This window comes from Ovis canadensis, chromosome 9 (genome assembly GCF_042477335.2).
Source record: "Ovis canadensis isolate MfBH-ARS-UI-01 breed Bighorn chromosome 9, ARS-UI_OviCan_v2, whole genome shotgun sequence".
NCBI classification, from domain to species: domain Eukaryota; kingdom Metazoa; phylum Chordata; class Mammalia; order Artiodactyla; family Bovidae; genus Ovis; species Ovis canadensis.
In genome coordinates this window covers 87,621,183-87,636,082 of record NC_091253.1, presented here as the reverse complement: position 1 = coordinate 87,636,082, position 14,900 = coordinate 87,621,183, and the positions used below count along the sequence as shown (strand labels likewise).

The 14,900-nt window shown below is 36.9% G+C and overlaps 1 protein-coding gene across 5 annotated transcripts in view; it reads left to right on the top strand.

Annotated features, from left to right (window-relative positions):
• The window catches only part of VPS13B (vacuolar protein sorting 13 homolog B), a 787,290-nt gene that overhangs the window by 562,728 nt on the left and 209,662 nt on the right, over positions 1-14,900 (top strand). For all 5 annotated transcript variants that reach the window (XM_069600522.1, XM_069600521.1, XM_069600524.1 and 2 more), the window contains exon 35: positions 11,048-11,185. In XM_069600522.1, coding sequence (XP_069456623.1) covers positions 11,048-11,185 — 138 coding nt within the window. The remainder of the gene's footprint in view (positions 1-11,047; positions 11,186-14,900) is intronic.

Here is a 14,900-nt window from a genome sequence, read left to right as displayed (position 1 = left end):
CCATCCAGACCACTAAAACTTTCTCCTATCAGCAATAAAGCTGTTTTATTTTCTTATTATTTACATGTTCACTGAAGTAGCACTTTTAATTTCCCTCCAGAACTTTTCCTTTGCATTCACAACTGGGCTAACTGGTCCAAGAAGCCAAGCTTTTGGTGTGTCTGGGCTTTCAGTGTGCCTTCCTAAGCTTTATCATTTCTAGTTTTTGATTTAAAGCGAGAGATGTACAACACTTCCTTTCATTTGAATATTCAGAGTCCACTGTAGGGTTGTTAATTGATCTAATTTCTGTATTGTATCTCAGGGAATGGGGCTTCTCCGATGGCTTAGCAGGTAAAAGAACCCACCTGCAGTGCATGAGACAGATGAGATGCGGTTTCGATCCCCGGGTCAGGAAGACCCCCTGGAGGAAGAAATGGCAATCCACTCCAGTGTTCTTGCCTGGGAAATCCCATGGACAGAGGAGCCTGGCGGGCTATAGTCCGTGAGGTCACAAGAGTCAGACACCACTTAGTGACTAAACCACCACCACCAGTGTTCTTGCCTGAGATATTCCTTCATGGACAGAGGAGCCTGGCAGTCTACCTCCATGGGGTCACAAAGAGGCGGACATGATAGTAGTGGCTGAGCACAGAGAATAGGGGGGCCAGAGGAGAGAGAGAGAGATGGGGGAATGACCAGTCAGTTGCACAGTCAGAGCACATACAACACTGCATTATCTTATATGGGCGTGTTTTGTGGCGCCCTAATACAATTGCTGAGCCTACATGCTCTACTATTAGAATAGTAACATCAACGATCATTGATCACAGATCACCATAACAAATATAATAATGAAAAAAATTGAAATATCGAAACTTACCAACATGTGATGACACAAAGACACAAAATGAGATGATGCTTTTGGAAAAATGGCACCAATCAACTTGCTTGAGGGAGTTGCCACAAACCTTCAATTTCTAGAAGAGTCAATATCTACAAAGCACAATAAAACAAGGTATACTTTTATAATAATATGTGTTTTTTGTAGTTTGATGGTTTAGTCTGACCTCCAAATGAGATAATATTTGTGAAATACCTTGAAACTATGAAATAATCAACTATAAATTGGGACTTCTGTAGTTATTAGCATTAGAAAGGAGGGCTTAATGGTAATAAGACTTTCCTTTTTGGACACGATAAAGAGATTAGTGTCCTGGCCCTTTTTAACACCAATTGTAATCATCAGCATATATTCACAGTGAAGGAAAAATGAGAAGAATCATTTATAGTCACTGGATTTGCCTTCAGTGTTACAGAACCCAAACTTAGAGCAGAGCTGAGGCTTGCAGTTCAGATTAATTTGATCTTCCATGAATTTATATGGCTACATTTTTTGACTAAACAGCTTCCTCTGTGTCCTTGCTCTGAATTTTAATCAGATGTCATATAAAGTGTCTGAAACCAACATTAGAATTTATTTATTTATTTTTGGCGGCTCTGGGTCTTCATTGCTGCCTGCAAGCTTCTTTTAGCTGTGGCAAGCAGAGGCTATTCTTTCATTGTGGTACACGGACTTCTCATTGTAGCTTCCCTTGTTGCAGACCATGAGCCTTAGTGTGCATGGGCTTCTGTAGTTGCAGCTCATGGACTCGAGTACAGGCTCAGTAGTTGCGGCTTAGTTGCCCCAAGGCATGTGGAATCTTCCCATACCAGGGATCCAACAGTGTCCCCTGCGTTGGCAGGCAAATTCTTAACCACTGGGCCACCAGGAAGTCACCAACATTAGAATTCAACATTAAAATAACAACAAAAAAATAGTAAATGGATCAAGCACAACACGAAACAGTGTAGAAAATTAAAGGAATTAATTGAGATGATGTTTCACATGTTATCTGCTGATTAGCATCATTAAGTGGAAAGAATGTGCTTTCAGGGTATGGAAAGTTTGGTTCAAAAAATAAGAACCGGTAGACCCTGGTGATCACATACGCCAATAGCCATTTTAATTTTTTCTTCTTTTCCTTCCTATAGGCTCCAGGTTTGAAATTTCAAATCTGGAAATCTCCTTTTCCCCTTCCTGTCACATCTTATGAGGTGAAAAAAATGCTTAGAGTTAGTCAAAAATGGTTAGAGTTAGTCAAATGCCTAAATATTGACAAGGAAATGGTGCCACTGACCATTTATATAGCAATTTAGAATTGAATTTTTGGTTGATTTTGCTGTTTTTTTCATTGAATTGTTACTGTATTTTATGGATCTAGGTTCCTTCATGATTTAGTTTTCAGGTATTATAGAAGCCTCGTGGACTAGATTTGCTTCTGTGGCTACATTTAAAAAAAGAAAAATAATAAGATAGCCTTTAAACTAAGGAGCAAAAAATAAATATAAAAAAATATAAGCAACTCAGTAAACCTATAGCTTTGCCTTTTGCATATCCAGTGGTTAGAAGGTGACTATTCTGACAGTAATCACTGGTTGAAAGGAGTTACACTTCCAATCATTTTTGAGCATACCAAAACTAAGTATAACCATGGCTTCTGAAGGAGGCCCTTGGGAGCTCTAACCATATGAATTTCGTACATAGAGGCAAATTGATCACATATAGTAGATTCTCCCAAAATGCTTTCCTTGACATTTTATTCTTTTTATGTTAAGGGAAACTTTTGTGTATTTTTGACTGGTAATAAAAGGATTCCACTAAAGAACCATCTAGGAACATGTATTCGATAAAGCCAGAGAGAGGAAAGGAGAGCAGGGACTCTAAGCCCTTGCCTGTTAGTTACCCTGAGTCCTCTTTAGGTATTTCCTCCCACCCTCCCTCCTCTGGCTAGTTATGAACTCTTCTTGTTCTTCCTTAAAAATAAAGCCCTGTGAAATTGAAATCCTTATGGACTCACTATATTTACTTATAAATTATTTAAAAGTGTCATTTCAGTCTCCTTTGTATAAGGTTGATATACCCAGCCACCTTTGTAAAAGGAGTCTCCAACTTCTAGTTTGAAAAACAAAAAGGAATCAACTTTGGCTTGCAAATTGCATATCCTTGACTCACTTGTAGGCCAAGCATTTCTAAAGGATGAGAAAGGAGCTGAGAATACAGTTTTGATAACTATCAGAACCAAAATGCGAAGAAATTGTCAGGTCTATAATTTCTCCTTAGCAAAGATTATTTTATATGGAAGTAAAATATGTTGACTCATATTTCAGACTTTAATAATTATTATTTGAAAAGTTAAATATTAAGAAGTTTAGTAGCTTTTAAGGTTAAAATTGGGCATGTGAAGTGAAGTGACAGTCGCTCAGTCGTGTCTGACTCTTTGCTGTCCCATGAACTGTAGCCCGCCAGGCTTCTCTGCCTATGGTATTCTCCAGGCAAGAAAACTGGAGTGTGTTGCCGTTCCCTTCCCCAGGGAATCTTCCTGACCCAGAGATCGAACCTGAGTCTCCAGCATTGCAGGCGGATTCTTTACCATCTGAGCCACAGGGGAAGCCCAAAATTGAGTATAATTTCCACTATTTTTTTACCTTTTACATTATATTCCTCTTATTTTATATAAGCAGTAAAGATTTTTCAAAATTAAAAAAACTAAAAAGAATGATATTTGAAAGATATACCACACATATACTCTTATTTTGTTTAGAGTTTGTATTTAAGAAACAAAATAGTGACTGTTTATTGAACATCTACCATAACATGTCCATACAAACCGCAGTACATGTATTATCTATATAATATTCTCAGCAGCCCCATAATTTAGTTTATTATCCCCATTTTGAAAACAATCGGAGACTCAGGGAAGTTAAAATTAAATTTACCCAGTTTAAGGAGTCAGGATTTATATCCAGATCTATGTACCTCCAGGGCTTCCCAGGTGGCTCAGGTGGTAAAGAATCTGCTTGCAATGTGGGAGATCCCTGGCTTGGGAAGATCCCCTGGAGGAGGGCATGGCAACCCACTTCAGTATTCTTGCCTGAAGAATTCCATGGACAGAGGAGACTGGCAGACTACAATCCAAGGAGTCACAAAGAGTCAGACACACTGAGCAACTAGCACTTTAACTTCACTATGTACCTTCTGAGTTCATGTTCTTTCATCACCCTACACACTTTTTTTCCTATTACAAGCTGAGTCCCTGATGGTGTCCCGGGCCCAGTGACCTTCTTGGGCTTCCCTAGTGGCTTAGCTGGTAAAGAATCCGCTGACAAAATGGGAGACCTGGGTTCGATCCCTGGGGTGAGAAGGGAAAGGCTACCCACTCCAGTATTCTGGCCTGGAGAATTTCATGGACGGCATAGTCCACAGGGTCGCAAAGATTCGGACATGACTGAGCAGCTTTCACTTCAAACTGATAGAAACTCTTCTTTAAGAACATGTTAGAAAGCTCCATGGAAGAAAGGCTGTTTTCAGTAAGTCCTGGGTCAGTGATAAACTATTTCACAAACCTCTTTCATGTGACAGTATCGTATCACTTATCAGTTGGCCCTCAAGAGTTCATCAAAAGTCGCTTAACATGCTCTTTCATAAACATGAGGCTTCCCTCATAGCTCAGATGGTAAAGAATCTGCCTGCAATGCTGGAGACTTCAGTTTGATTCCTGGGTCAGGAAGATCTGCTGGAGAAGGGACAGGCTACCCATCCAGTATTCTTGGGTTTCTCTTGTGGCCCAGCTGGTAAAGAATCTGCCTGCAATGCAGGAGACCTAGGTTCGCTCCCTGGGTTTGATCCCTGGGTTGGGAAGATCTCCTGGAGATGAGAAAGGTTACCCACTTCAGCCTGGAAAATTCTCACCTGGAGAATTCCATGGACTATATAGGCCACGGGGTCACAAAGAGTCGGAAACAATTGAGCAACTTTCATTTCACTTCACTTCATAAACATGATGGCTCTGGATACCTCAGGCCAAAGAGAACCAGTCTCCGTAAACAGTCATAGAAGCCACTTTGGTTCTGTGGCATCCTGGGATATGCCTGGGTTCAGTACCTACAGCAGACTTCAGCATGCTTGTGACGTAATAACAGGTGGCTTTAAAGTGAATAAAATATATAATCTGGTTTTCCTTTTTAAAAACTAAATAGTAGATCTTTCAAGACTTTCTAGAATTAGTAAAATGGAGACAAGTAAAATCTTGAGGCTATTTGCAGTGCTACATCATACAAATATTTGTGTTGTGCCGCTGAGAAATTTGTGATGTTTTCATGATGTGCTCCATCAGAAAATTCAGGGTGGGTGGGAGAAAGGAAGGAAAACTCAGTGCGATATGAAATCAAAGCCAAAAGTTGCTGAAATTTTAATCTACAGTAACAGTTTAGGGAACACATTAATTTTAATTATATATCATCAGTAAGCATCAGTAGGATTGAAAAAGCATGATACAATTTCAAAAGTATTTGATAATACCGAGCAAGATTTTGTTAGGATTGCAAACAGCAACAGGATTACATTAGTACAGCAAGAAGCTAATACAGAAATAAGATGACAGATTATTTGCTTACTGTAGAAAACATGCTTAAAGTGAGGCACACCAAAACCCAACTAATCATATTTATTTTTTAAGATTTATCCCCCAAATTTCAATTAATAATATTTTTTCTGATAACATAAGTTTAGAGGAACTCTCTATCACAGGAAAATTTGATTCCCTTGACCTTGCTCCCTATAACTTAGCATTCATTTTCCACAGAATGTAAAAGACAAGGGTATCATGAGAAAATCAAATCAAAGAGTCAGAAACATTATGGTGACTGTAGTTACTTGCATCTTCCTCCATGAAAACTTTGCCTGGAACTTTCAGGGAAAATAACCAATGGACTAATTTCTCTTTCTGCCCTTCTTTAACCAGTTCAGTTGTGAGAGGTGTTCCTGAGCACAAAAGTAGTACTCATGGCAAAAAAAAACAAAAAAAAAACAGTTTTTGTCTCTCTGAAGTATCTGGTATAAAAGTAAATGGACTTCATTATATATTCAGCATTATATCAATCTTAAAATGAGGAAATTCTCACTGAAATCTGTGGGAAGATATATCCTCATTGGGACCTTACTGAAAATTCTGCTTAGTTATGAAAAAGAAATATCCTGCCACATAGTATTAATAAAAAAAAACCGAGAAACTGTGAAGCTTACAAAGTCTGCAGCACTCTGCTGTTCTATATGAGCATGGAAAATAAGTTTTTTGTAAATAGAAGATTGCAAAGAAAATAAATTCATTTCTAAAGTTTCATTGTGAGCTGAACACATGAGTCATGTTATATTTTATGTAATTCAAATGTTAAGCAAAGACGTACTTAACTCTGTGAACATCTGCTAAGGGTCAAAAAATAACAATAATGAGCAGCACTAGAAAGATGACTTTATCAGAATCAGAGAAAAACCTCCTAAGCAGTTAAATAAAATGTAGGTTTTGTGAAGAAGACAAAGTAATCTATAAGCACAAAGAATATAATCTGAATCAAGCTCTATAAAAGCCAACAGTACCTTGGTCCATCTGGGAATGGACTTTAAGCTCTGAATCTTCCCTTTAGTGTTCTTTGTGACATAATATGATGAAGTATTTTGTTTTGAAGTCCAGGTCAACCTAGAAGAAAAACAAATATTATAACTTTGTCAATACCAGTGTCTCATGGAAGTGAATGCTAACTGACTTTGAACAAGATTTATGGCTGTGAGCAGTTTATCGTGTGTTTCTGACCCGTTTCCCACAGTCTGTTACTCATAATAAGATATGGCTTTCTCCTGTTTCTTTGGCCTAGGGACAACAGTGTAAATGTAAACATGCTCATTAACATCAGCAGGGGCTTATTCTTTTTGAGAGCTTCCTGTACTTAAATAAATAGGTGTTAGCTGAGTATGAAGAAGAAAGCTGGCAAAGTCTAACAGAGCTTCCAGTATGATAAAGTCATCCCTATTTGTTACTCCGTTTGTATCATATTCACAGGCTCCTTTAATCTTGGTTTTTCTGGTGCGTTTCCAGCTATATATTAACCCCAAGGAATGTGTAATATGAATCCTGTTTTCTAGACCTGATGATGTAATTAAGGAGAAGCTAAACTGAAGTCAGTTCAGGAAGTCTAGAAGTCATCCCCCACATCATCTAGCCATGAGAGCCAAAGGGACTAAATAGTGATTTACACACCTGAGCTATCTATCCTCTGGGATTCTCATACACCTTTCTGCTACTGCTGCTGCTTCATCTCACCACAGTGACTATAGGCATATCCAGAGTAGAGGTTTTAGCCAAAACTCGGAGTAGCCACCAGCCCTATCATACATTCAGTATTCATCAACCATGAACCTACGTTTTCCTGAATGTTCTTGATTTCAGTTATTCTGTTCTTATACCAGCCGTCTGAATGCAGCTATACATTTTAAACCAGGGATGTAATATGTGGCTTCCCAGGTGGCACTAGGAGGAAAGAATCTACCCGCCAGTGCAGGATATGTAAGAGAGGGGAATTCAATTCCTGGGTCGGGAAAATCCGCGGAGAAGGAAATGGCAACCCATTCCAGTGTTCTTGCCTGGGAGATCCCATGGACAGAGGAGCCTAATGGGCAAGAGTTGGACATGACTGAGCAACTAACACACTCTTACCTATGATACATGGTATCAATATCAATTTTTCTTCCTCCCCCACACAAGATATTATACATTTTAAGTTTTTGTTTATCTGTCAAGTGAAAAAAATTTGTTTCTTGTTTTAAATAAGCTTAATTAATAGTGGACATGAGTTTGGGTAGGCTCCAAGAGTTGGGGATGGACAGGGAGGCCTGGCATGCTGCAGTTCATGGGGTCGCAAAGAGTCGGACATGACTGAGAGACTGAACTGAACTTAATTAATAGTGAGACTGAGGAGTTTTTTTCCTCTTTCATAAAACAGTGTTCTCCAGAAGGATTAAATAGCTAAAGGTAAAAACAGATCTTAGAAATGCTTCAATAGACTATGGGAAAATATATACTCTACCTAGGGATAAATCCGTAAGATATGTTAATCATTTTTTACCTCATCTATTCCAAAGTACGCATGTAAAAAGCATCAGGATATAACTATAAGGCAACTAACATACCAGGAAATAACATTTGCTACACATGGCAAACAAAGCATTAACACCCATAATATATAAGGAGTTTCTACAAATCAGTAAGAAAAAAGACCCAATAGAAAAATGAGTATTTATTTTTAGAAGAAGAATCCTACATGGCCAATAAGTGAAAAAATATTCAACCTTTGTTATTTACTACTAGCATAAAATGTTTGTCTTACTATATCAATACATATAAATCTTGATTCTTCTAAACATTTTATGGGTTATTGGTTTTTATTTAAATATCAGTCCATTGATGGATGTCTTAGTTCTTTTCTACTTTTTGCTATGATAAACAGTTATACAATGAATTTGTATGTGTGTGTGTTACGTTTGTTCAGTCACTGAGTCGTGTCCAACTCTTTGGGACCCCAGGGACTGCTGCACTCCAGGCTTCCCTGTCCTTCACTATCTCCCAGAGTTTGATCAAACTCATGTCCATTGAGTCGATGATGCCATTCAACCATCTCATCCTCTGTCACCCCCTTCTCCTCCTGCCCTCTGTCTTTCCCAGCATCACTGTCTTTTGAGTTGGCTCATCACTTCAGGTAGTGAAAGTATTGGAGCCTTAGCTCCAGCATCAGTCCTTCCAATGACTATTCAGGGTTGATATCCTTTAGGATTGCCTGGCTTGATCTCCGTATTGTCCAAGGTCGTCAGTAAAGTCTTCTCCAGCACCACAGTTCTAAAGCATCAATTCTTTGGTGTTCGGCCTTCTGTATGGTCCAACTCTCACATCTGTACATGACTACTGGAAAAACCATAATTTTGACTATGTGGACTTTTGTTGGCAAAGTAATGTTTCTGCTGTTTAATACGCTGTCTAGGTTTGTTATAGCTTTTCTTTCAAGGAGCAAGCGTCTTTTGATTTCATGACTGCAGTCACCATCCACAGTGATTTTGGAGCCCAAGAAAATAAAATCTGTCACTGTTTCCATTTTTACCCCATCTGTTTGCCATGAAGTAATGGGACCAGATGCCATGGATCTTAGTTTTTTGAGTGCTGAGTTTTAAGCCAGCTTTTTCACTCTCTTCTTGCATAGACATTATCAGTTTTTTTAGTCTTGGTAGGTAGAAAACTCGACTTATTTTAAAAAGGTTTTTTTTTTCCTTTAATTATTTCTAAGATGTAGTATCTCTTAATGTTTATATTTTAACTGCTTTATACCATTTGTTTTCCTTCATTTATTATTTGTTTATTTTCTTCATAAATAAGTTCTTTTTCTACTCTTTACCCATTTTTCTGTTAGTGTCTGTATTGATTATACAAACTGTATAGTCATGATATCCCTTTTCTGCCATACAAGTTTAAATATGTGGTTTTTATACCTTGATATACTTATCATCCTCATTTTTACTTGCCAAGTTTTTACACATCATATCAATTTTTCTACATCTGTTTAATTCATTCCTGTGCATTATTTATCCAGCAACATCATTTATCTTTTTTTTCCTTCAGATCATTGTTTTCTCTCTAGATTGTATCATCTGTAAAATCAAGAATTATGTCTCCTCATATAGGTCTGGCACAGTATCACTTACTTGATAATAATGATTTCTTCTTAATGATGGCTACATAGGTGAGACCTAGAAAGAGATGCTCAGGTCCTGACAGGCTACATAGAGCCTACAGATTGATTATAGACCTACCAGCAATAGACGTTTGCCATCCTTTCACCAGACTTTACCGTTATGTTTGAACAACAGAATAGTATAGTGTTACTGTGTAATAGATCTACTATGCATATTCTCACTGCTTTAAATTCACTGATTATATAAAAAGAGAAGAATGCACTAGTTTAGTGTTTGATCTTTACCACATAGATCTAACGTCACAATCAGTTGCTTTCAGTATTTTCTTTGAAATCACATAAAGGTTCATATGTGCCAAGTTTCATAAGGATCACATGATAAGGTCAAGAAATACAAATTCCAAGGCAGAATTTATATGCCCAGTTCACATATGACAGTAATACTGTATAACCATATGTTGAATATAATACACAGTATGTAAATGCTCTTCTTGAATGCAATCCAATCAATAAAACCTAAAATAAATAACACTTTAATAACACATTTCAAATCAACTGAAAATGGAATAGATGGACTCTATGGCAAGAACATCCCTGTAAAATTGACATTGAAAGGCCATTAAAACACAGAGAGTAAAACAATCTTGAAACTAAAGAAAAACTGTGAATATTTAGAACTTTTTAAAAAGCCTACTACATTGCATGCCAAGATATAGCAGTCGTTTTTATTTAAAGAGCTATTTCAATAAAAACTGGATTGCCAAGCATTAAAAAGTAAATTCCATTTACCATGACCAATAACTGAAAGAAACTTTAAAAAAATATACAGTATCAACCTTAAAAAACTTAAAATGCGCAATATTTAATAGAAAAATCAAAACTGAAAAAGTCCACTTTTAGTCATAATTGGAACTGTTGAAAGATTGACCTATTTTATCATTAAAAAAGGTTATGGGAAAGCTACTGAAGTTAACTTCAAAAGCCTAGCAGTAAAAGTAATTGTAATGTCAGTAAAACTGAAACAGATCGAATAACCCCTAAGTAGTACTAATCCACTGCATCTTTGAACATGTATATGCCTCTTTTTAAGCTGGAAAGGTTGCCCTTTTTTCTCTCTTGTTTCCAACATCCCTTTAAAAAAGAAATCTATCTATTCAACTGTTAACAGTCAGCAGCTCAGTACAAAAGCTGCCTTTACTCAATGGTGATATGAGCTAAGATTTGAAATATTTTTTCCTCTTTGGCCTGGTTCTGGAAAACATAGTTTCCTCAGTCTACCTTGTACAGAGGGCTTCTCTTTAAGTATTTATGTACTGAATGTATACAAACAAATGCATTAATCAAAGTGACATACAATATTTTAACTTTTTTCTCTTGGTTATCAGCTCAAACTCTTACACCAGAATTGATGTTTGTGTTGTAATTGACATTTTCAGCTTTAATTTTGTCTCTTTAGATCCTGGGAAGACTTTGCCTGAAGCCCTTGATTATTGCACAGTTTGGCTGCAGACGGTACCTGGAGAAATAGACAGCAAAAGTGGTATTCCACCTTCACTTGTAACGCTACAAATTAAAGATTTTCTTAACGGACCAGGTAAGAAAGTCATAATTCAAACTTTTTTTTCCTGTGAGTCTCTCAATGTGTACATGGAGTCTGCTAGTAATCTTGATGTTCTTTTCCAACCATGAGTAATTTGTTTTCCAGACATGTACTCTTCTCAGGCTACCTATTTTAGAGATCAAAAGGCTAATATTAATATGCATTAAAAATTACCATTAGTTGATAAAAAGTAGTTATCAATTTAAAAAGTAGTTGTCATTTTATTTCTGCCTTTTCTCCTAATTAAATGTGGGACCTTAGGCCATTGTCTAATCTCCTGTGCCTCAGTTTCTTTACCTGTAAATGAAGAGATAAAATAGGTAATGGATGGATAGATGGGTGGGAGCATGAATGGATAGTTAGGTGGATAAGATACATGAATACATACACAAGATAATACACATAGGTAGATTGGATTAGGTAAATACACATTTGAAATGCTTAGCAAAGCGCTTGGGACATATTAACACTCAATTTTCAATAGATATAGATATCAAAAGCTATTAAGTGCTTATTATGTCCCAGGTACTAGGTACTTTATATACTTGTATAAAGCCAAGGTGTAGGCTCTATAATTATTCCCATTTTACAAATACAGAAGCTAAGACTTTGAAAAATGAAGTCGATTGCCTGAGATCACAGTAGCAAAGCAGCCATTCAAACTCGTCTTTATGACTCCAAAGACCTAGGTCACTTCTATACTGTGCTAATTTTAGTATAATTAAAGGTTTTTTCTTTCTTGTCTCTCTCCTCCTCATGCTCTTTCTTTTTGCTGCTCTATTTCTTCCTCCTTCATCTCATTTTTTTAATTAATTTTTTTATTTTTAATTGGAGGATAATTCCTCTTCTTTTCTTTGTTACTCTTATATCATCTCTTTGAGATCTGAGCTGTTCATTTAAAAAAAAATTACTACAGTTAAGTTTTCCTTTTGTTATACTCACAGTGCTCCAGAACATGTTAGTCATTAAAAGAATACCAGTTTCTTCATTAGGAGTTTAAAACTGCGGTGTTGTACTGTCTTAAGATCTCTAGCAATATACTGCAAGGCAAGAATTTTGGTGATTGAAAGCTATCCCTGTGTAGACCTGATTAAGTTTGTGTGCCACAACATGCCGGTAAATTATGATTCATGACTACAAATAGAGAAAGTGGCCCACCATCGGGACTAGAGTAGAAATCACCTCGGTTGGCCCTTTCACTGGGACTCAGTTCTTCTTATACATGTTTATCTGATGCTTGGATTTAAAACATATAGATATATGAAGAATTAGTTCTAATTTTTAGTATCTAGATTGACTATATAGGCGTGGTTTTAAAGAGTTGAAGGAAGGGAAGAAGCTGATGATGAAGTCTAAAGGATTCATGAAAGATGGAAGCATCCTTTGGAATGCTGGATGGTTGAAAAAGAGTGTGAGTCCTTGGCTAGTGAATGTGAAGTACCATATTTCATGGAATTCAAGCAACCGTCAATGTAGGAAAAAACATTTTATAAACTACTAAGAAAAAAAGAAAAAAATACCTGCTACTTAAGCTATTTATATATATATATAATATACATGTATATGATGTTTCACTGATGGTTCAGGTGGTAAAGAATCCACCTGCAACTTGGAGAAGGAAATGGCAACCCACTCCAGTATTCTTGCCAGAGAAATCCCATGGACAGAGGAGCCTGGCAGACTACAGTCCATAGGGAGGCAGAGAGTCGGTAGCTTTCTTACTTCATCAATTGCAGGACAAAAGACTGAATATGCCAGAATGAATGAAATAGGGTAAGAACGTGAGTAGTTCATGGAGAAGTGATAGAGAAACTTGCATTTACTTCCTTTTTCTTTCTTTTAGTTTCAGATTTCTTTTGCTTTTAGGCACAGTCTTTCACCTTTTGGCTAGAAAGTTCCCTTCTAGTTTACATTGATTTGTTTCTAAAAGGGATGGGATCTTCAAGTCAACGGTAAATTGTGTACCATATTTTTGTGGCTCCCATATAATTTGAGTTTTGAGAAATATCAGTGAGCAAATTAAAACTTACATTTTTATTATGTCATTCAATTTGACTGTGTATGACTTTTACAACAGTTGTACTTTGTGTGTATTATATTTTTTAAAATTGGAAACTACATATTTGCCATTTCTGATTTTATGCCCATTCAGTAATAAGATTGCCTATCTGGGGGTTCAAACTTTTAAATTAATGAATTGAAATAGTTATTTTACAACAGTGCTTCTCAAACTGCAGTGTGCGTTTGAACATCTCTGGAGTTGTAGTTAAATGCAAATGTGGTTTAATAGTGATGAAATTCTATGTTTCTAACAAGCTCACAGGTAAAATGAACATTATGGATCTGGAGACTATACTTTTTGTACCAAGATTTTATATGACTCATACATTAATAATATATGTTTATATATGATTTACTTGCCATCAGTACAATTACTGAGACTCAAACTGCAGATATTTGTGGGCATAGGAGAGCGGGAAATGATACAAAGAATGACTGTTTTTAAATTTTATTTATTTATTTTGGCTACTCTGGGTCTTCACTGCTTGTGCTGGCTTCTCTAGTTGCAGGGTGTAGGCCCACCAGGGAGGCCCTGAGTGTTTTTTTAAATGATATTTTATTATGAGAAATCAAATACAATATCCAGTATAAAATGGTTTAACTTCTTCAAAGTCTAAAACATCTTTTAACCAAGAGTACTTTTCTATCATAAATTATTTGAGGGGAGATTAGTTTGAATGATATGTCAGTTCTGTGGGATTCCACTAGAACATTAAGCTAACAGCCTTGAACTTCTTCAGAATTTGCCACCTTAAGAGAAAATTTCCTTATTATAAATAGTTTGTCATGTAAAGTATGTACATAAGTGTTATTAAATAAAAATTGTTATCTCTCTGTAAACAGCTACTGTACATTAATTTAGAGAGCAATAGGAGTAATGAGACATAATAAAGCATTTTTTGCTGTTGAGTTCAGTTGCTAGGTCATGTCCAATTCTTTGCAACCTCATAAACCACAGGACACCAGGCCGCCCTGTCCATCACCAACTCCGGGAGTTTACTCAAACTCATGTCCATCGAGTCGTTGATGCCATCCAGCTATTTCATCCCTTCTCCTCCTGCGTTCAGTCTTTCCCAACATCAGGGTCTTTTCAAATGAATCAGTTATTTGCATCAGGTGGCCAAATTATTGGAGTTTCAGCTTCAACATCAGTCCTTCCAGTGAACACCCAGGACTGATTTCCTTTAGGATGGACTGGTTGGATCTCCTTGCAGTCCAAGGGACTCTCAAGACTTGTCTTCTCCAACACCACAGTTCAAAAGCATCAATTCTTCTGTGCTCAGCTTTCTTTATAGTCCAACTCTCACATCTATACATGACCACTGGAAAAACCGTAGCCTTGATAAGGTGGACCTTTGTTGGCAAAGTAATGTCTGTGCTTTTTAATATGCTATCTAGGTTGGTCATAACTTTCCTTCCAAGGAGTAAGCATCTTTTAATTTCCTGGCTGCAGTCACCATCTGCAGTGATTTTGGAGCCCAAAAAAATAGTCTGACACTGTTTCTACTCTTTCCCCATCTATTTGACATGAAGTGATGGGACCAGATGCCATGATCTTAGTTTTCTGAATATTGAGCTTTAAGCCAACTTTTTCACTCTCCTCTTTCACTTTCATCAAGAGGCTGTTTAGTTCCTCTTCACTTTCTGC